This window comes from Pleurodeles waltl, chromosome 5 (genome assembly GCF_031143425.1).
Source record: "Pleurodeles waltl isolate 20211129_DDA chromosome 5, aPleWal1.hap1.20221129, whole genome shotgun sequence".
Classification (NCBI taxonomy): Eukaryota; Metazoa; Chordata; class Amphibia; order Caudata; family Salamandridae; genus Pleurodeles; species Pleurodeles waltl.
The window spans coordinates 1411792646-1411815889 of record NC_090444.1 but is presented as its reverse complement, the minus strand read 5'-3'; the positions used below and the strand labels follow the sequence as shown (position 1 = coordinate 1411815889).

The 23244-nt window shown below is 43.4% G+C and overlaps 1 protein-coding gene across 1 annotated transcript in view; it reads right to left on the bottom strand.

Annotated features, from left to right (window-relative positions):
* Positions 1 to 23244, bottom strand: part of LOC138296505 (CD109 antigen-like) — a 775136-nt gene that overhangs the window by 414571 nt on the left and 337321 nt on the right. Inside the window, exons 14-16 of the mRNA XM_069235676.1 lie at positions 19629 to 19805; positions 18825 to 18977; positions 16765 to 16836 (exon numbers count right to left, since the gene is read on the bottom strand). Of these exons, the coding sequence (XP_069091777.1) occupies positions 16765 to 16836; positions 18825 to 18977; positions 19629 to 19805 (402 nt within the window). The remainder of the gene's footprint in view (positions 1 to 16764; positions 16837 to 18824; positions 18978 to 19628; positions 19806 to 23244) is intronic.

Here is a 23244-nt window from a genome sequence, read left to right as displayed (position 1 = left end):
CTCTTTTTTCTCTTTGCCCCAGGGGGTCGTGATCCCAGGGGCCTGGGAAGCGGCGGCTCCCCACATATATTTTAAATGAAGCCACGGAGTGGTTCTCCCTGGGTGGGGCCGCAGGCCCTCCCATATATAAAAATGAAAGCCCTGGAGAGGTGGCGGTCCCCATGGCATGGGGGAGGCCACAGGACCACTGCATATAAAAAAAAATTAAAGCTCCAGGGACGTGGTGGTCCCTGAGGTTGTCGGGGGGTCCCAGGGGCCTATAAAAAAACAAACAAAAAAAAACAAGCATGGTAGCCTGCACTTGTTGCTTTTTTTATTTTTTAGCTGCAAATTCATGAATCTTGTGAATTTGCGGCAAAAAGTAATTTAAAACAGTGTTTTTTTGCTCTGGATCTGGAACAGAAACAAAAGGTGAGAGGGCGATAACGACAGTCAAGCAGCTCTTCCCAGAACTATTAGAAAGTCATGGGCACGATAGATAAAGACACAAATTAAAAGACACATTTTTCAGAGGTGAACAGCAGCTTTGTAACAGGGGGAAAGATAGACAACAACAAAGGATACTAACGAAATAGGGAGGCACAAGATGGAGATTAGACTGCGTCTTGCTCTGGGTTCTTGGGTTAGATAGGCAGGGACAAAGTGACTTGACTAGGGTCCTGAAGAAGAAAGGTAGTGAGTTGGTGGGGACAGCTGTTAGTTGGCATGTGCTTGCCAAGGGTACTTGCCCATGGCTTCTGCTATCGGCTGTGCATGCACAGATCAGGCGTCAATGGTGCTCATATCCTTCCTCAGAGAGGGCATTGGTGCAGCTGATTGGTTCCTTCAGGAGCAGCTTGTCAGGGGAGAGGGAATCAAGCATAATATGATCAACTAATTTTCTTGCAGTGTTTTTCATGGGGGTCACTGAGAATGGTTTGCGTAAAAGCAGGAACATTCGTGAAAAGCACTTGCAGTGGTATAGAGCTAGGCACTGAGAACGGTGCGATAAAAAAGAGGAACGCTTCTGAAAGACGCTCTTCAAAAAATGAAAACGTAGTCTCTAAACAAAGCCATAAAATGGCTGCTGTGTAGGTTTAGGAGTCGTTGGTCGGTGCTCTCAGGGAGGGCTAAACCCTGGAAGTCTTGTGAAGTATGCACGTCATGTACAAATGGGGAGAATGCATAATGGAGCGATGAAGGAACCAGCAAACTGAAGCCAGTGGGTGGGCTGAAGCCCACAAAGTAGATCGAGCATTTCTCAGTTTGAGACAGTGCAGATCCGAGACCTAAAAAAGGCAAGAGTACATATCATATTTTCTCTATCACAGGAGCCATTTTTGAAAGTGACATCTGGCAAGACTACCTCCTATTGCAATCTGATGGCAAATGGAGAACTGGTGGTGGAAGCACTGGGAAGCACAGATATAAGGATGACTGACTCTACCAAATCCTTGGAAGAGGTGAATAAAAACTAGACAAAGTATCCAACAACAGTGGAGTGAAGAATCAAAGATATAGTTACACAATGGTGCATCATCAAGGAGGCTCCAAAGACAAGGAGCTGACAGTGCAAATCATGACAGAGTCACTATTGAAAGAATGAAGAAGAGGGTCTACAAAAGAGATGATAGACAACAGGGCCAAGCTGAGGCATTCATAACTTGGGATTCCTTAAAAAGCAAAATGTTATCTATGTGGGTTTGTGGGAGGCTCAATGATGGAGGTGTTGTGGATCTAGGAGTAAGGGGACCCTGTGCTCATCAATTTTAATTATTGTCTAAAATATGAAGAGTCTTTCTAGGATGCTGATCGAGGCCTCATTATATTATCTGGTTTTATGTAGTTAAAAGACAAAGGCAGACTTATTATTCTGATGGGGTGAAAAATTTGTTTTTCCTTTGAAAGACATGGGGTTCCTTTGTTTCCGGACCTTCAACTGTAGTCTATTTGGAACTGGTTACCAAGCAGTCTCTGGAAAAAGACACATAAGTGTGGTGTTTTAAATCACCAAACTGAGATTAAACAAGGAACTTACTGCTAAGGAATAAGAAAATGCCATGGCTTCATAACGTTTGATCCTATTTCCAGGGCTTGGGGGTGGAGAAGAGAATACAGAGAACACAGTTGACGAAAGGTGAAAAAATAATCCATACTATGTATCAGGGTATTCATAAAGATTTAGCTTTTCCCAAAATCAGTACCCAGCTGACTCTCAGACCACAATCACGACTCATTTATACAAGCAGCTTCCAATCCTATCCTTACATTCCTTTTGGATACTGCCACATGCTTTAAATGCCAACCCTGAAAACAACTTGCTGTACCACAGTCACAACACCCAACTCAGCGCTAATGAATGCCACTTTAACCAACACCCTTCTGTCATCCATGTACTAACAAAGTAGTAAACATTCAATGACAATCCATGAAGTACTTTGAGGAACCAACAAAAGGTGAGAAGTGCTACAGAAATGCAACAATACAATACCAATGCTGATCCGCCAAAATCTCATAGGCGTACTAAATCAAGTGCAAGAATGAGAACATCGATCACTCAATTATTACCTAGTAGAGAGGACGACATTTGAAGACCCAGGGTTGAGTTGTATGACTGCTAGTATTGTTGTCAAGGGAGAGGGAATTATACATAATATGATCAACTACTTTTCTTGCAGGAGAAATTCCTGCTTTGCATGCGTATTGCATGGTGGTAACTGTATACATATGATCAGTAACCTATGTGGTCATAATGAGCTTCAAAACCATCCTTTAAATAGTAACTTTTAAGAAGAGGCAAACATGTAGAGGAAAGTCAAATACTATTACTGGAAAGCAGGTTAGCTATATATAATGCTAGTAGGAATAGTTTGGCTCTAGTTTCCATAGCAAAAGCATTTTTTGTTTTGCCAATAACTTTGGCGCTGCATGATGAATCTTCATGAAATTCTCAGAAGTAAAATGATAGTTGGTTCAACTGCTGTCTTGAAAGCTTTGGGGGGATCCGTCAAGCGGGGGCCGAGTAAAAGGGGGATCCCAAAATGTATTTTTCCCCATGCATTCTCCAATTGCAATGTTGACGACAACCACAACCCAAACCACTGGACGGAACTACACCATATTTGGCAGAAGGCTATCTTTTGGTCCAGAAAGTGTGCTTTTTGTGATTTGGTGTAAATCCATTTAGCAGTTTTAGAGATATTAAAGGAAAAAGACATATAGATATCTAGATATATAGGAGCTACGAGGATCCAAGAGATCTCATGCTGATTGGCTGCCAACACTTCAACTAGGAAGTGTTGCCAGGCATTTAGGGCTCTGGGGTAATAGATAAAAAGGAGGGGGTGCACAGGACCCCCCCTCCTAGGGCTGTTTTTAGCCCTGGTGACCACCACCTCCCTGGGGCCTTAATATAATATGGAGGGGGCCATGCAGCCCCCTTTGATTAGGTTCATTGAGCCCAAGAGACCACCACTTCCTGGGGAGGTGGTGCTCCCTGAGGCTCAAGTATCCTAATCAAGGAGGGCCCCACTAGTGCTCCCTCTATTTGTTAAAGTGTGTAAGATCGCACTTGGATTTTTCAACATTTTTGCTGCAGATTCGCAAATCTGCAGTGATTTCGCAGCAAACATTTTTTGTAAAGTGCTTTTTTGCCTTGGCAGGGTCTTAGTGGGACCCCAGCACCAAGGATAGGAAGTCAGGGTATGCCTACCTTGCACTCTTTTCTTGTCTTTCCCAAGGCCATGCATGGAGCAGGGTTGGCTGCTAAATGGGGTTTTGGCCGTAGGGCCTGGCCTGTGGCCACGCCCTGCGGCCAAACCCCGCTGAGCACATCAAAGTCTGTGAGTGGTGTTTGGTGCATTTAGGGTTGGGTGTTTCTAGGGTTTTGGCTGCAGGGCCTGGCCGCAGACTCGGGTGCGAGTTATAGTTACCCTAGGGTGCGAGTGGTTATCTCAAATAACTATAACTCAGGCCCTGAGGTAACTATAACTCGCACCATTGGCATGCACAGTTTTCTCCTCCATAGCTTTACTGCAAATGTTACAGTGAAATTATCAATGATGTCATAGAAGATGCCATCAGTGATGTAATATCTTGAGTAACTAGCAGAGCATGGTGAGGGCGTGAGTTATAGTTACCTTATGGCACCAGTTATAGTTATTTGAGATAAACATCTATAACTGCTGAATTTCTGTGGTTTCAAGTGAGTAAAATGTGAGCCTAACTATAGCATTCCTGTAATATTTGTTTTTTAAGTGAGCGTCTACGTTTTTTTAAAATTCGATTTTCTAACTATAACACCCCTGTGACCTTTGTTTTTTATCAAATTTCGAATTTTTTAAAAACAATAAGTAAGTTTAATTACTTTAATCGAGCCAGCATCCTACAGTATACCTGTAGCGGGTTCGTTTCCTCCACGTAGGATAGATATTGGAATAATTCGACTGACGCAATTGGTGGGGAAAGAATGGTTTATTTATCCGTTATTAAGGTCGGGTTTCATTTGTCCCTGTTTTTTTCTGTCCTTTTCCTTCTATTCAGTCCGCCAGTATCCCTCTCTCTTTCTCAGGCTCCGTTCGGAATCCCACTGTGTTCCGTCCTGATTGGAAGGGATTCTTGACTGGAAGTAGCAGGGGGTCTCCCAAAAAAGTAAAGACAAATGAAAATATGTAAGTGTAGGGTAAGTAGGTTTTTAGCGGGTTAGTAGGAGGTGCGTATCACCCTGCCCGTGTTGTATCTATTGTTCTCTCTTTCCTGGAGAGAGTGTTTCTTTCCTCTCTCTCTCTCTCTCTCTCTTCTCCTTTCTGGTAGTTTGTGAGGTTAGGGGGGCGATTATCGTAGGGGTCCCTCCTTTAAATGTTCTCCCCTTCCTTGCAGGACCTGCCTTTGCCCTTCCCTGCAGCCCCTATGCCCCGTAACCACTGGGGTAGAATTCCCCAAGCCGGGTACGAACGTACCTGTAAGGGCCGCGCCCCTCCGGGGACGCGGCCGTCTCTCTCTCGGTCTTCCGACTTAGTTTCGGCAGGATAGGGAGGCGCCCTGGGTTTTTCCTCCGTTCTTCGCGGGTCTCTTCTTGTTCCCGGCTCAAACTCCGTCTCTGTTTGCTCTCCCGTCGCTCGCTGTCTGTCTCCCTTCTCTTCCGGTTTCTCCGCGCTTAACTTCTCTTGTCCTTCGTCTATTATTACTGCTCCTCCGGCTGTCGTCACGCCCCCGAGGCTTCCGCTCGTGCCCCTGGGGTGTGGGAACTCCGTTTCTGTAGCCGTACTGGGGCCAGCTGCGGTGGACGCCCGGTTACACATCCCCTCCCTTGAATGGGGCTGTTCGAGACCCAGAGGACCCGGGAACCTGGACAAATAATCAGCCTGTCCCATGAGATCCCCCGGGAGATGGCAAACCTGGAAGGAGAAAGGTTGAAGCTCCATGAACCATCTCAGGATTCGAACGTTGGTATCTTTATACCGCGAGAGCCAGGTAAGAGGAGCGTGGTCCGTATATAATATAAAAGATCTTCCTAGGAGGTAGTATTGTAAGCTTTCGATCGCCCACTTAATGGCGAGACACTCGTGTTCAATTATAGGATACTTTTGTTCTCGGGGAAAATGTTTTCTACTAATAAAGACTACTGGATGACTTATACCTTCTTCATCTTTCTGGAAAAGTACAGCCCCCAGTCCCACATCTGAGGCATCGGTTTGTAGATGAAACGGGAGATCAAACTTGGGACATTTTAAAACAGGTTGGATAGTAAGACACCGTTGTAGGGTATGATAACTGCGGGACTGTACGGGGTTTAGGCGTGGGATATTTTTTGGCTGTCCTTTTTTTAATAGGTCAGTCAGGGGTGCTGCTAAAGTGGAGTAGTGTGGTATAAATCTCTGATAGTACCCCACGAGGCCTAGGAACGAACGGATCTCCTTTTTTGTGCTGGGGGTGTCTATACGTAAAATGGCCTCTATTTTATTCATCTGTGGTTTGAGGACACCTTTCCCTATGTGATATCCCAGATGGGAGATCTCATTGAATGCTAATCGGCTTTTGGATGGGTTGGCGGTCAGGCCCGCTTTTTGTAGAGCTGTAAATATTTTATCCAAATGTAACAAATGGTCACTCCACGTTTCGCTATAAATGACGATGTCATCCAGATAGGCGGCTCCATATCCGGTATGAGATCTTAAAATGGTATCTATGAGTCGCTGGAAGGTGGTGGGCGCTCCATGTAACCCAAAAGGGAGAACATTAAAATGATAGAGGCCGGAGGAGGTAGAGAAGTCCGTTTTTTCCTTATCGGCCGGTGCTAAGGGAATCTGCCAGTAACCTTTAGTCAGATCAAGGGTAGACATATATTTGGCCTTCCCTAATTTCTCTAGGAGTTCATCTACCCTTGGAAGGGGATACGTGTCAAACTGTGATACTGCATTGACTTGTCTAAAATCAATACAAAAGCGTATAGACCCATCCGGTTTCGGTACTAACACCACTGGAGAATACCAGGGGACTTTGGGAAGGCTCGATAATGCCCAGATCTAAAAAAAATTCTACTTCCTTCTCTACCAAAATCTTTCTAGCTTTGGGAATACGATAGGGTCTCAACCGAACTACCTTCCCTGGTTTAGTGATAATTTGGTGTTGTACTAGGGTGGTTTTCCCCTGGATCGGCGAAAACAGGTGGGAATGACTGTTAAGGAGTAGGGTTAATTGTGAGTTCTGTTGATACGTGATTTCGCTATTCCTATGGGGTTCCTCAGGCTCAGAGGGTCGGTCAGTGGGACACCATCCTATTTCTAGTTCCTTAACCGTATTTACTAAATAACCCGTGGTTTGATCTACTATAGGTTATTCCCATTTTTTTTAGCAGATTGATATGAAAAATCTGTGACCTTTTGGGATTGTTCGAGAGTTGGATATTGTAGGTAACAGGAGTTACCACTCCTACCACATGATAGGGGCCTTGCCATTTTGCCAACAGCTTGTTATCTGAACTGGGGAGCAGTACCAGTACTCTGTCCCCTTCCTTAAAGGTTCGCAATTGCGTGTTCCTATTGTAGTACCGTTTTTGCTTACCCTGTGCCCTTTCCATATGTTCCCTAACGTTCTCCCAGGCGGTTTGTAATTGGACTTTTAAGTCGTGGGTGTATTCCAAAAGGGCTTTTTCCCTGTCTTCTTCCTCTTCCCACTGTTCTGCGGCCATATCCAATAATGTCCTTGGTTGCCGCCCGAACACTAATTCGAACGGGCTGTGTCCCGTTGATGCTTGTTCATGTGTTCTGATGGCGTACAATACTAACGGGAGCTTCCTATCCCAATCTTTACCTGATTCTGAAATGGATTTCTTTAGGAGAGATTTCAGAGTGCGATTATATCTCTCGACCAAACCATCCCTTTGCGGATGGTAAACCGCCATTCTCAACTGTTTAATCCCAAGCAATTGACAAACCTGTGCCATTAAATTGGACATAAACTGGGTCCCTTGGTCGGTTAATATTTCTCTGGGAAACCCTACCCGGGAAAAAAATCCTATCATGGAATTAGCAACAGTTTTGGTGTTAATGCTGGTGAGGGGAATGGCCTCAGGATACCTCGTGGCGTAATCCACCAATACTAGTATATAACGGTATCCTTTTGATGAAGGAAGAAGAGGACCTACAATGTCCATTCCTATTCTGGAAAAGGGTACGTCAATAATGGGAAGGGGCTGTAACGGAGCTCTTTTCTTTGGGCTGGGATCGACCAATTGACATTTAGGGCATTGTTGACAGAATTTTCTAATCTGAGAGAAGACCCCAGGCCAGTAGAACCTCCTTAACAGGTATTCTTCTGTCTTTTCTCTCCCATAGTGACCCCCCCCCCGGTTGACTGTGGGCCAGGTGTAGTACCTGTATCCAATAAGGCTCGGGTACTAATAGCTGTTTCTTTTCCTTCCCTTTTTGGCCAGCGACTCGATATAACAGATTTTTGTCTATCACAAAAGAAGGACCGGTATCGTTAGGACTTCAGGGTCTGGCATTTTTCCATGCATTAATCAAACTTGGATCGTCCCTTTGACAACTACGGAAAGGAGGGAGACCGGTAAGGGCATGAACCTGTGTAATTACCCCATTATGGTTCGACACCCCTTGGTTATAGGATTTCCTGGTTTCTCGCTTTTCTCTTCTCGTGGGTCTGTATCGTACAACAGGAGGTTGAATTGGTAGGTTAAAGAAGGGAGCATTCTTCCACCAGTTACTCATGTCTTCTTTATTCCTAGTACTATCCAGAAGTATCGAAAAGTCCTTAAAATCCGTTCCAATGATGGCCTCCTCAACTAGGCGTTGAACCACCCCCATCCGTATGGGGGTCTCTTTTCCTTCCCATGAAAGGTTAGCCCAGATTAGGGGATATTCTCTTGTTTCCCCATGTATGCAACAAATGGATACAGTGAGTCCCTGAGGGAAGGCATGACTGTTTATTAAGTCGGCTCTAATTACGGACTGACTGCATCCTGAGTCTATGAGGGCCATAGTCAACCTCCCATTGATTAAGAGTTCTTTCTTGTATTGGGTTTCTTTCCCCCCTGTGAAGAAGACCCTTCCTCTGGTAACCCCTATCTCCATGGGTTCCGGTTTTTCAGTCTTTAGAGGACAAACCCGGGCGATATGTCCCCACTCTCCACAACTAAAACATTGAGGTTGTTGTATGTATGGTCTATCCATGGTTCGAGTTCTTCCTAGGTCTTCTACTGGTCTTCGTCCTAGAGACGAGGTTTGTCCGGGGTTCTGTCGGATGAGATTAGGGGGTGTACGGGGGAGGGGCGTCTTGAACTCGATGGAGCGATGGAAGGCACAGGCCAGCTCAATGGTAGCGTTTGTATCAGGGTTCAGGTGTTGTTTGATCCAATTTCGGGTATTTGTGGGAAGGGCGTCTAGATACTGCTCTAAAAGAACAACCTCAATGATGTCTTCTCTATTGTTCCCGATAGGTCTTAGCCATTTGAGACCCAAATCTTTAATCCGAAAGTATAACGCCCTGGGGTTCTCGGAGTGTGCCCACTTGGCTTTCCTAAACCTGACCCGGTAATGTTCAGTATCAAAGCCCACTCGCTCCAGGATACTTTTTTTTATGTCCTGATATTGTGTTGTGCCCCCTGGGTTTACCGCTTGATATGCAGCTTGGAGTGTTCCCGTGAGTAAAGGGGCGATGTACTGTCCCCATCGCTCCTGATGCCAGGTCGCGGAGGTGGCAACGCGTTCAAAGTTGGTAAAGAAGGCGTCCGGGTCTTCGCCTTCCTGATACCTCTGTAAGACTGAGCTGGGTACATTCGGGTGTGCGCGAGTGGCTGCAATGGTGTCCGTGAGACTTTTCAGGGCATTCTCATGGACCAACTGATTGTTGGCCATGATGGTGGCATGACTTTTAAGGGCAGTTTGTAGGGCTTCTCGTTCGACTTTTGCTTCCTTCTGTTGCTGCTCCCACACAATTTGCAGGCGTCGTTGTCCCTCAGCTAATTGTTGCATCATGTCGGCTATTGTAGGGGTACCCTCCATGGTCTCTATCGATCTTTTCGACTATTCCAATATCCCACTTCTGACACCACTGTAGCGGGTTCGTTTCCTCCACGTAGGATAGATATTGGAATAATTCGACTGACGCAATTGGTGGGGAAAGAATGGTTTATTTATCCGTTATTAAGGTCGGGTTTCGTTTGTCCCTGTTTTTTTCTGTCCTTTTCCTTCTATTCAGTATCCCTCTCTCTTTCTCAGGCTCCGTTCGGAATCCCACTGTGTTCCGTCCTGATTGGAAGGGATTCTTGACTGGAAGTAGCAGGGGGTCTCCCAAAAAGTAAAGAAAAATGAAAATATGTAAGTGTAGGGTAAGTAGGTTTTTAGCGGGTTAGTTGGAGTGAGGGTAGGTATATGTGGTTGGGGTGAGGTACTTTACAATCACTCGGTGCGTATCACCCTGCCCATGTTGTATCTATTGTTCTCTCTTTCCTGGAGAGAGTGTTTCTTTCCTCTCTCTCTCTCTCTCTCTCTTCTCCTTTCTGGTAGTTCGTGAGGTTAGGGGGGCGATTATCGTAGGGGTCCCTCCTTTAAAAGTTCTCCCCTTCCTTGCAGGACCTGCCTTTGCCCTTCCCTGCAGCTCCTATGCCCCGTAACCACTGGGGTAGAATTCCCCAAGCCGGGTACGAACGTACCTGTAAGGGCCACGCCCCTCCGGGGACGCGGCCGGCTCTCTCTCGGTCTCCCGACTTAGTTTCGAGAAGGTAGGGAGGCGCCCTGGGTTTTTCCTCGCGGGTCTCTTCTTGTTCCCGGCTCGAACTCCGTCTCTGTTTGCTCTCCCGTCGCTCGCTCTCTGTCTCCCTTCTCTTCCGGTTTCTCCGCGCTTCCCTTCTCTTGTCCTTCGTCTGTTATTACTGCTCTTTCGGCTGTCGTCACGCCCCTGAGGCTTCCGCTCGTGCCCCGGGGGTATGGGAACTCCGTTTCTGTAGCCGTACTGGGGCCAGCTGCGGTGGACGCCCGGTCACAATACCCCCATAAGCATCCAACCCTGTGCCACAAACAGCCCGTTGGCAGTGCACAGAGGGGCTTGGTGGCTAGGCCATGCAGCCAAAACCCCATAAGCAGACAACCCTGTAAAACTGACAGCCTTTGGAAAGAAAAGAAAAGGGAGTAGAGTAGTAATACCCTGACCCCCCTAGACCAGGTGCTGGGGTCCCCAAGGGACCCTGCTAGGGAAAAAGGCATTTTTTCTCTTTAATTTTCACTGAAATTCGCAGAGGATCTGTAAACTAGGAGAAAATAATAATAAAAAAAAAGCTAGTGTGGTCTCCAACACTTGTTCAGATTAGCCCCCACAGTGACCAGGTCCCGGGGGCATGCAGGAATATTAAAAAGGGTGGGGGAGCGCATGGGGCCTGCCCAGAGGGCTCCTTAGAGACCTGGGGGCCTCCCCCTACCCGGGGCTTTAACAATATTATGGAGGGAGGCCGCATGGACCCCCCCTCCTTGGGCACTTAAATGCCCCAGGGACCACCACCTCCCCAGGTCTAAATTAATTCTTATTGAGGGGAGCTGTGCAGACCCCCCTCAATTGGGCTCTTATGAACTCCGTGGACCACCACCTCCCCAGGGCTTTAACAATAATATGGAGGGAGGCCGCATGGGCCCCCTCCTGGGGCTTGGAAAAGCCCTGGAGATGACCACCTCAACAGATTTAAATTAACTCTTATTGAGGGGAGCCGCGCTAACCCCCTGGGCTCCAGGGACCACCACCTCCCTGGGGGTAGTAACATTTTATAAAAGTGGGAGGGGGGCTAGGCACCACCCTCCCCAGGGACCCCATCCCCAGGGGCCTGGCCACATCTCCCTGGGTGCTTGGTCCCACCCAGGGCACCCAGTGTACAACAATGCACATTATTATTGTTGCATCATCATTAATAGTGCTGCTAACTTACTTGTTTTGGTGGAACTTTAATCATCTGCACATGCTAATTAGTATTATAGTTGGTATGAATATTGCCTTTATATTTGTGGCTTTAAGTACTTGAAGCTTGAATTAGTACTCACCAACATGATTTGTCATATAAATTTTGTTTTTTAATGCATGTACTTCAATTCCCAGAATGCTTCATTACAGGCAGGATGGGCTTCACACATAAATAAACTGAAATGAAGGTAAGAGTCACTAACTGTGATCAAGACTCAGGGCCTTATTAAGAGTTTGGCGGACGGCGGAGGCTGCCTGCCAAAGCCTTTAGGTCAGAAAACCAACACTCCGGTGTTTCCACCCACTGGCCCAGCGGGAAACAGGCCACAACATTGATTACGAGCCGGCAGCAATGATACAGTGCATCGGGTATGACAGTAATTCAAGCAGTGAAAAGCATGACTGGGCTGTCCATGCTATGGGGCCCCCCCAGCACCCCGTCTCTGCCAGCCATGCAAAAGCCGGCAGAGAGGGGACTCGTAATCCCTGAGGCAGCGTTCCAGGATACAAAAGAATGTTAGAAAAACATGTGCGTGCTATAACCAGCGAGACAAACATTACACAGTGGCAAGAAACTTTGAACAATTTCACTTCAGTGACTGCAGGCTTTTGAGCTTCTATGGCATTGAAAAAGTGTTAGACGATCCACAAGAGGTTGATGACATTTGAAATTAAGGAAAAAAAATAATGTTTTATAATAGATTCAAATACCAAGTCCTCCCACGGTTTGAACTCTGATGAAGAATTGTTTGATAATTTAGATTGAATGGTAGATGGGTTCTTATAAGGTGATTATGCAGTTGGTGTACCAGTTTCCCTTATGGTTATTTAGGCTTTTAAAGTAAGGGTAGTTGCAGTTTTAGTGCTTACATTGTTTTTCTCTTTTATTATCTGTCAGGGAGGAAAGGAAGGAACTCTCTGCCCTTGCTGTTGCTGGGGTGAGGAGAGGATGTCCTGGCTGGGACACCCTACCTTACTCTTCCATCTATGAGTTCATGATGGACACTGGTTGACTTGAAGGTTCGAAGTACTTTTCACTTATTTTGTAATCACACTTTCTTTTTGGAAGAGACTGTTACAAACCGCGTTTGCCCACTGGAGCTGGAATTTGATGGAATTTGAGATACTTTTTTATGGGACCCTACAAATTCATTGTGTATTTCATTTATTCTCAATATGAGGGTTTTCACTGCTTCATTTAGACTACCATTTTGGCTGATGGATATTCTGAAAATAGTTTTTGATTGCATAATGTATATAAAGGGTTACTATATTACTGAATATGTTTATTTTTGTAGTCTTATGAAAGCTGTTGCAGTAATCTTGTTCAGTGTGTTTTTGTGACATTCATGTTATGGTAAAAACCTTCCAATATGGCGACCAAGTTACACAAAAGTCACAGTTCTCTTTCTATTGCTATTACACGCTGTTATAAGAACGTGTATGTGTGAGCAAGGCCGGCAGTCCGAAATGCGCTGCATGAGCTTGATTAAATCACTTCAATAAACAAAAAATTATATATATATATATATATATATATATATATATATATAAAACGTGAATAAGTCATCCCCAAACGCGGCAGGCTGTAACAGGGTCGCAAACCCTAAATATTCAACAAATCACTTCAACAAAGTAAATTTAATGTGGCAGAATAAACAAAACAGCAAATAAAACTCTAATGCATTTCAGGAGACAATGCTCCCTTGCCACATTAAATTTACTTTTCAGATAGTGACAAGAGTGGCTGTAACCTTCTCTTCTTTTTAAGAAGTGATTTGTTGAATATATATATATATATATATATATATATATATATATATATATAAATAAAAAAGAAGAGAGAACTCTGGGTAGTTCCCAAGTTTAGGTGGAAAGCAGCTCCAGTAAGGAGGACCCTGCAACACCAGCGACACTCTAGATTTGCTCACCTCAAATGTGTTTATCTAGCAAAGTTTTTAGGCATAGGATCAACACAGTGCTATCCACACCGAGCTATATAGGGACAACGTCTTTCGCCATTTGTACAGCAAAGTCTTTAAGCATAGGGTTGACACAGTGTCATCCTTGCTTATATATATATGTGAAATGAAGGTATATAAGAATATATGTTGGATGGGCAGTTTACAAGTCACCTTAAGGGGAAGGTGTGAGGAGGTTTGAGATTTGCATGTTACATTTGCCTGGATAATTATTATTCTGACAAAACAAAAGCTCCTTCAAAGCATAGAGAACCTCAGGTGATAGGTACTATGGTGTACTAGTTTACCCTGAGCAATCCATGAAAAAATGATTACTCCAAGACAATGGCCCTGATTCTAACCCCGGCGGTCTTTGACCGCCGGGGCGAGGGTCGGCGGGAGCACCGCCGACAGGCCGGCGGTGCCCCGCAGGGCATTCTGACCGCGGCGCTTTGGCCGCGGTCAGAAAGGGTAAACCGGCGGTCTCCCGCCGGTTTACCGCTGCCCTCAGAATCCCCCATGGCGGCGCAGCTTGCTGCGCCGCCATGGGGGATTCTGACCCCCCCTACCGCCATCCTGTTCATGGCGGGAAAGCCGCCATGAACAGGATGGCGGTAGGGGGGGTCGCGGGGCCCCTGGGGGCCCCTGCCGTGCCCATGCCAATGGCATGGGCACGGCAGGGGCCCCCGTAAGAGGGCCCCGCAAGGTATTTCAGTGTCTGCCTTGCAGACACTGAAATACGCGACGGGTGCTACTGCACCCGTCGCACCTTCCCACACCGCCGGCTCGATTACGAGCCGGCATCCTCGTGGGAAGGGAGTTTTTCCCTGGGCTGGCGGGCGGTCTTTTGGAGACCGCCCGCCAGCCCAGGGAAAAACTCATAATACCCTCGAAGGTCTTCTGACCGCGGAGCGGTATTATGGGGGCGGAATTCTGGCGGGCGGCCTCCGCCGCCCGCCAGGATTAGAATCACCCCCAATATGTATAAGGCTATATGTTTGGAAAGAATATATTTCCACACTGATCAAAATGTTCTGCTGCAAAATGACACCAAATAAAAAGTAGGAAATCTCCAATCCTAGGTTTATTCCAATAATTTTTTGTTTTAGAAAATCCGACTTCTGCAGGATTTCCAAATTTCCCTAGGAGCACCTGTGAAAATGTACACCATCTGTACTTCTCCTCCTCTTCCATACTTCGTCGAATTGTTTTTCGAGTGATCAATTCACAGCAGTTAACGTGGTAGACTCAGAATAAGTGTACACACAATTTTTGTTCTCCACAGGAAAACTTTACTTTTCACAAAGGAGGAACAAATGACAACATTTTCTTGGAGCAGATTTAAATGTGTTTTTTTAGGATGGCTGCAGACACACAAAATGTTTGTGAATAAAGTGAAACTTACATGTTTGTAGCTGATGTAAGCTTCTTGCATGTCCGTTTCCTTCCAACCAACATACCCCTTTCCTGCTCTAACGTAACCTTCCAAATTTGGAAAAGGGCTACCATGCAGATTTTTTTAAAACCAAACTAGGATTAAAATCTCTGCAGACCTGATCCTGTGGAACGTTATCAAAGGAGTTGTAGCAAACCAATTTTTGCACACCTATGTCAGATTCACTTAAATGTGCAAAATAATCTGAACTGGGTGTATTGTGATAAAGTAAGTCTAAATAGTTTCTTCTTTCTACTCTTAAACCAAGCACACTAATTAATGTGATGTGAATATTTTTTAATTATCAAGTATTCATATGACAATGATTTCCTTTCTCATCTCTACTCCATATCTGGATCTTCGTCGGTGTGTGCTCATAGGTCATTCATCCATACAGATATAGGGGGTAATTATGACCCTGGCGGAAGGCGGAGAAGCGGCGTAAGACCGCCAACAGGCTGGCTGTCTTTTTTTTTGTATTATGACCATGGCAATTACCGCCATGGTCTCCTGCTGGTTCTCTGTTCTGCCCGCCGGGCTGGAGACCTGGGTCTCCAGCCCGGCGGCCATCACTATACCACCGGCGATATTTTTGTCCCGGCTTACCGCCGTGGATTTCCTGCGGTTGGAACCGCCATGAAATCCATGGCGGTAAGCACTATCAGTGCCAGGGAATTCCTTCCCTGGCACTGATAGGGGTCTCCCCACCACCCACCCCCACCCCAACTCCATCCCCTACACCCCCCACCACCCCTGCCACCCCCAAAGGTGGCAGGGCCCTCTTCCCCACCCCGACCGCCAACATCACAGAAACTCACACACGCACTGCACGCACGCAGGCACCACCAACACACACACACACCGACATACATGCCTACATCCACATGCACAGTCAGACACGCACACCCACATACAAACATACACGCACACATCCATACAGACATACCCACAGACATACACGCACTCATTCCCAAAACATGCAACACCCCCGCAAGCATACACGCACTCACACACCCCCTCTACATACACAGACGCACACCCCCATGCACCCGCACCCACACAACACACAACACACAACACCCCTCACCTCCTCCCCTAATGAACGATCGACTTACCTGTTCGGTCAATCCTCCGGGAGGGGACGGGAGCCATGGGGCAGCTCTGCCGACACCACACCGCCAACAGAACACCGCCACAGCGAATCACAGGACGTGATTCGCTGGGCGGTGTTCTGTTGGCGTGGCGGTGCAGGTGGAGCAACCTCCACTTCCCCGCCTCCCGCCAGTATGGATGTTGGCGGCTCTCCGTCCGTAAAAGGATGGAGAGCTGCCAACGGTCATAATAGGCCGAGCGGCAAACCGCCATCACTGGCGGTCTTCCAAACACCGGTCCCTCGGCAGTCTTGCAAAAAGACCGCCGAGGTTGTAATGACCACCACAATTACCATTGTCAGAAGACAAGCAGATCAAATGGAACGATGGCTTGCAGGAGACCTCATCATTATAGCAAATTCTGCCTAAATGCCGGGGTTGGGCAGTCAAGATTAAAACCTTCAAGAAGAGTTGGAAGGTATGAAGGTGGCAAAGATAGGAAGCAGCCACCTTATTGTTAGATACTACAGTAATGATGGTCTATGTCATATGTACACCAAAGTCCATTTCTCAGGGAAAGTAAAGCTCTATTTTTGTGAGCAGAGCTAATGAAATTCATTAATACTATTAAGATGATCTTGATACATGTGTTGCCACTGTAGAAAACCAAGGAAAGAAGACACACATATTCATGCTATTTTTTTGAAGTTTTTAGGAGCTCAGTGACATCTTTCTGTAACATTATTATTTGAATAAAATAACTGAACAGAAAAAATCAATCCACAATTAGAAAAAAAACACAAGTTGGATTTAAGCAAGAAACCAAGCACCATACCTCAAAAACTTCAAGAGAATTACTGATCAAACCCTGAAAGGGGTCACTGATGTCTTTAAGTTCCTGAATCACCTACAATGAAGAAATACATAAAGTTTTTTTTTTACAACATATGTGAAATATCCTTCAAAAGATGATAACTGCAGTAGCAACCCATAAAGATGTGATAATCGCAAATTAGTTGTCTTTCAGTTTTTCAAAAGCTGTATTTCCATATTAGTAAGGCTCAAATTACTGCAGAAAGCAGCAGGTGGCAGCATTTGGTTTCATCTGTATGACAGCAATAGATGTTGTTGTGCTCTCTGCAATTTATTGGCCATTTTTGAAAAGCACAATCAGTACACCAATGCTCTTAAATTTGTGCCCAAGAAATTTCAATGAATGCAAAATAAAACTCAAATTCATGTTTGAATATCGAACAATGAGTTTCTGTCTTTCTTTTCTAGGAGAGTTTGAGAATTTTAACTAATTTATTTATTTTCTTTTTTTTGCTTTAGGTACTGCTCTTTCTCACCGTACACCTGCTTTTACTTCCACACACCACATTTTTAGGTCAAGCCTACCAGACAGTGCAGCTAAAAGAGAAATACAAATTGTGGGCTTCCCAAGAGCAAAGAGGGACTAGCAGCCCACACATTGCTTACCATTGATTGACTTTACTCTCATTTGTTTGCTTCCTATTCGATGACTTGTCCTATCCATCTTGTGTCTGTCCTTCTCCTAAAGTATTCCAAATGTACTTGTGCCCTTCCACTACTCACTTTTAGGGAACTACTGTTTTCTTTCAGCTTAAGCACTCAATAAGAGTGCAAGTGTTTTCAAGCTTTCTCTAGTGTGCATCTACCCCTCTATGTTGCTCTCTTTGGATCGTGTGCTTCTCTCCCAGCCCACTCCGTGAGGCACTGCCCTTCTGTACTTCTCCCCTGTGTTGCTTTGTCACCCATGAGTTTCTCCCTCAAGTTGCTCTCTCTCTTACTCGTTTGCTTGATTTTATTTTCTGCCGTCCCACCTGCATCATCTGTGTTGCTTTCTCCACCCTCTCATCATTGTTGCTTCACCCCACCCGTACTTCCCATGTTGCTTCCACCCCCACAGTCTCCTGTGTTGCTCCCGCTCCCTGTGTTGCTCCCCCACCCAATTTTTCTTTTTAAAAAACTGTATGTTAGATTTTTTTTTTACTTACCGATCCAACTCGTATCAGTAAGTCCAGTTTCAAAAGAAAGATCCCGCCTCATTTTTTAGCCAAGTGCATGTATGGTGCTCGTTCCTCCAAAATGACCTAGGCTGCTTCGTCATAGGATTTATTTTATTTCTTCTTTAGCATACTACACAGCATCACTAAAAAAACACTAAAAAAGCCATAGGTCCAAAAGGAGAGACCTATTGGCTTTGTGAATGGTTGTTATCTTTATTAGAGCTTAATCTCAGTTTACAACAGGAGAGATACCTTTTTCATTTGAGTTATCAATGTGTCTTCATAGAAATTACCATTCTGAAAATGTATAATAGGAAATGAGACAAATTTACAGGATGTGGAAAGTTAGAATTTTACAAAGTAAAATTGATATTACAGATTGAAAAGCAATGATGCAACATAAAATGGCACACATATTTGTAAGTGTGACATTACTAGTGTGCACAAAATCATGCACCTTCAGTTTGTGTGACAAACTTTGTCACAAAATACATTTCCAAAAAGTAGTATATTTTTCAGGATGATTTATTCAAAAGAAAATTTGAAACACTGGCACAACTGATCAAGTATATTAAAATGTTAGCATTATTGTGAAATGAATAATCTTGACTACGTCACAAATTTATTGACTGATTTTAAATCTAAACACTTATATGTGTTCAAATGTGGGTGAGAATAGTTTCTCAAATGTCTTGGTCCACTAGTCTGACTAACTCAGTTACTATTAAAATAAATGACTACAAAATTAGTTCTTATTCATCAAATTTAGCAGATCCGTGATTATGTCCCTTATGTTTTTTTTTTGTGTTTTTGTTTTTTAAAAAGAGGTTTGGGTACCAACAATAAAGGAGAAAGATCAACTTACATTACTTGTTGTTATATCATTCTGGTATCCCAGGAGTTTCACACTTTTGTCTGCCACCGACAGACCAATTAAAGAGTTCGATTCAGATGCAATCATGTTAAGAGAAACTTTTTCAGAAGGTCTTGCTACAGCTCTACTCCAAGATAACGATACCTGAAAATCGAAAGAGTCCAATCAAAAGGAAGCCTAAAATGTAAATTATATCACAGCTATTAGCAGGTGTCTGAATTATATTTATTAGCGGAATTGGGCAACTTGTGAACCAATACCAGTTTGAGATTATCAAAATGTATTTTGAATTAATGACCAATATGTTTCAAATTCTGATTTTGTGTATATAATTTTATTAAATCATACATAAATCTTGTCTGTGAGACAAGAATATAGGGAAAGGATGACACCCTAGAGAAAAGATGTCAGAATGGTTTCATAAAACAGTAGAGGGGGTGATTGTTGATGAACGGGTCAGAACAGTCTGAATACATTACATATAATTTCAAATGCATATAGATTTTTTTGTATTTCTTTACAAATAATTACAATTCCAGCCCAATGGAGCAGAAGCAATTTGCTCATACACACTCAACATTTAGTCCTGTGGCAAGGTTTGGGCTTAGAATGATGCCTTCTGGGACTAGCTCTGCAACTTTGCCAATAGACTTTGGCACACACTTTCAAAAGCACATTATAGAGACCTGGAGATTACGCTATCTCTCCAAATGCCTTCTTTTAAATGCTGTATAACACTGAACATGAATAATGTCACAATTAAAAACTTATTTAAAGTGTTATAAAAAATATCACCTTGTTTTCAAAGACAGGTTGGATAGGTAAAGACATTACATCATTAACAACTTCTCCATCATCTTGAATGTAGTAAACAATGAGCAAAGCCACAGGTGTCCATGAAGATTCAGGAGTCAAAGTAAAGGCAGACAAATTATTCTTGCCAACAGCTACAATCTGTCCTCTAGATACAACCTGCAAACAAAAAACAGGAATGCTTTCAAAACAAATGTACTTATTGTCTAAGTACTATTACAATTAAAAAACAAAACAATTTTGATTAAAGTCTGTGTAAAATTGTGCCTTCCCGTTTGAAATGCTATGGTGCACCTACAATCTATATTTCCAAGGATGCCCACTGTATCCCACAATCCATGACAATCTTATGGTTAGCAATTACATCAGATGGTGAGTGAAATTACATTCAATGCAATAGGTATTAATTTTCTAAGAAACTGAAAAGTCTCAATCTATAAAAACAGTCTGGTCTTGAAAATGTGTTTTCTATGGATTTGAATTGCTAGTAGCCTAAAAATGATCGAATTCTACAATACTGTATGAAGACAACCAATTATCATATATTTTGCAATGTGCAAACATTTTCATTTTGGCAAACAGGGAAAACATGAATACACACTGTTTTATAAAGAAAACCGATGGTATGGGAGAGTTTAATAACTTAACTTTTGTTAATCACAGCATAGAAACACAAACAATATCTAACAATTTTTTTATTTAAGGAATTAAAAAACAGAAGTAAAAGGAATAAGTGTTTTCTCAATGAAATAACACAGGAAAATGAAAGCAACGTAACTCATGATGCCCTGAAAGTGAAAACAAAAAGACATGTTTCCGTCTCTGTTCTGGGAACAAAGTAGTACCCCACACCTTCAACAGAATTGACTTTGAAAATTGCTGATCTTAAACTGCATTGTTCAATCATAGAAACAAATATATATATATATATATATATATATATATATATATATATATTTACACATCACAACCGAAGCACTCTGTACATTCGAACAGTAGACAGATCAGTCTTACGATTCTTTAACAAATAGGGACAACTATAGGCAGACCAGTTGGTTTCATTTTTGATTATGCATGCGCCCATAAGTCAGTCGGCATCGGTGGGCATGTTTTTTTTTTTTTACCACTACTCACATTTCACTTTTTCTTATTGTTACTCAGTAGCGTCAGGACTCTAGTTACGAGCACTAGACAAATGATTTTGGTTGTTTTTTTCTACACCACCATCATGTGATTCAACGGGTAGTTTTATACTATTCTCGTAGACTGAACTATTCTTAATAGGCCATTACCTAATTAACTACGGCCAACTCGCCAGGGTTTTCTCATTGTTAGCGTATCCTGCATTTTGTTATTTATACCCACAGAATATTGGTCTTATCATGGTCTGACCTGCTCATTTCTGAAAACACCTCTGAGGATGTGAATTTTTAAAGCATTACTTATTCAGATTACTCTACTGAAACTCGCTTATGGAAACACATTGCCATTACTCACGATATGAGTAAACTGTGGAGCTTAGCTACAGATGCGATTATATGATGTATTGGACGTTTTTGGAACACTGGTTGGTTAATAATATATTCTAAATATTTTTTTAAAATATCTCTAATATTTATCATGGGGACTAAGCGCTCCAAAGACAATAATGGTGGATGTTATGATTTTTCTTCTCTCATCTTTTCTTAAATAAGACCCTTAAAGTGTTTTCTATCCTTACATCTAGCTATCCGCATTCAGCTTCACATAAGCTTCATTTCCTAGATTAAATATTTGCACATTTGCTGGGTGCACATATCACACCATCTATATATACACTTCATATCACTTTTGGTGTAGCATGCCATGTTTCTCACTGGGCAGGCACCTGATCTCTTAGTCAGTGCATTTTTTGTGTATATTAGGTTCATACACATGTGTTCATCTCTATACCTTACATGCTTGATAAAGTCACTTTGTGATGAAATACGTGTTGGCTGTCAAGTACAAACAACTGTAATAAGTCTGTCAAGTACGAACAACTGTAATGAAGAACTGTTCGGAAGCATGAATGGAATTGAGTTTTCGAAATAAAAGAAGATATTCAACATAAGACGGATCTGTGTGAAACACATATTACTTCTTGGTTCTCTACTGTTCGAATGTACAGAAAAAGCCACACCTGTAAGGGTGGTGAAATGTTCAACAATGCAGTAAGAACGGAAGATGCCAAGATGTGGAATCTAAATCGTGTGGTGGTACTCAAATGTAAAAACATGTGGGATTAATTTGTACTGTGAAAATTTCTGCTAATGTAACAAATTATGTAGTATTCTTGTATTCATTTTGTTAAGTTTTTTTCTTTTTTTTTCTTCTCTCTTCTCTTTCTTTTTGTTTGTAGAGGGGGAGGTCTGAGGTATGTATATATATTGTAAGAACTTAGAATAGTAAGAGTAGAATCCTAGGGCTGGAATGGAATGTTATGAGGGAAGGTGATGAGATGAGAGGAGTTGTGAGGAGCTGGCATTTGGACGTGTTGGATGGGGCCTCTGTGTTGGAATAAACTTCATTATTTGGACCATGGTCTGCCTCTCCTTTCTTATGGATACTTCACTTCAATTACCTACTTGGGGTGGCCAATAGGTAGTTATAGTTAGGACCATGTTTCCATAGAAAAAAAAGTGTTTTTGATTTGTCTATATCTTTAGCGTCATTTGATGAACCTTCACAAATGTTTTGAAAAAAGTGCCAGTGATTCTTCTTGTGCATGGAAAGTTTCAGGGTGATCCGCCATGTGGGGGCTGGGAGAAAGGGGAGGTAAAAAACATGCGTTTCCCATGTTAATTCCCATAGAAGTTTTGAACACGACTACAGCTAGAACTTTTGGACAGAATTACTTCAAATTTGGCAGAAAGGTAGGTTTCGGTATGCACATTACGTATTTGGATATTTAGTGTAAACCTGTTCAGGAGTTTTTGAGATATTAAAGGGGAAATACATGTGTATATCTAGGGCTGCAGATCCATCATGACATTTTCACAGTTATTGTGGAGTAGTCGCGAATGCGCACAATATTAGAAATGCTGTGATTGGCTGGCTGCAACCTGGCCAGAAAGTTGTGACTGCCATTTAAGGTAATAGGACGCGGTCCCTGGGGCTGAAAAATAAAAGGAAAAATGGTATAAGGGGTCAGGGTGGAGGTGCCCTGACCACAGGGATGTGATATAGGAGTCTTTTAGGGTGAAATCATGGCCTTATGAAAAAAAATTCGCACCGTGCGATATTCACAGATACGTTGCAATGCTCAGCGCGGCCTCCCTGTGTAATGTTGCGATGAATTCACGAATACCAGTGACAACAAAAACCATTCACAGTCATTCATACACTAATTAATTCACTCGTAGTAGCACTCAGACACTCAAGCACCCATTCACATACCCAGTCAGACCCTCACGCACCCACACACAGACCCATTTAGACTCTCATGTACTTACTCATAGACCCACTCAGACACTCACACACCCATTCACAGACCCACTCAGATACTCATGCATCCACTCACAGACCCACTTAGACACTCACACAGCAACACAGACTCACTCAGACCCTCACGCACCCA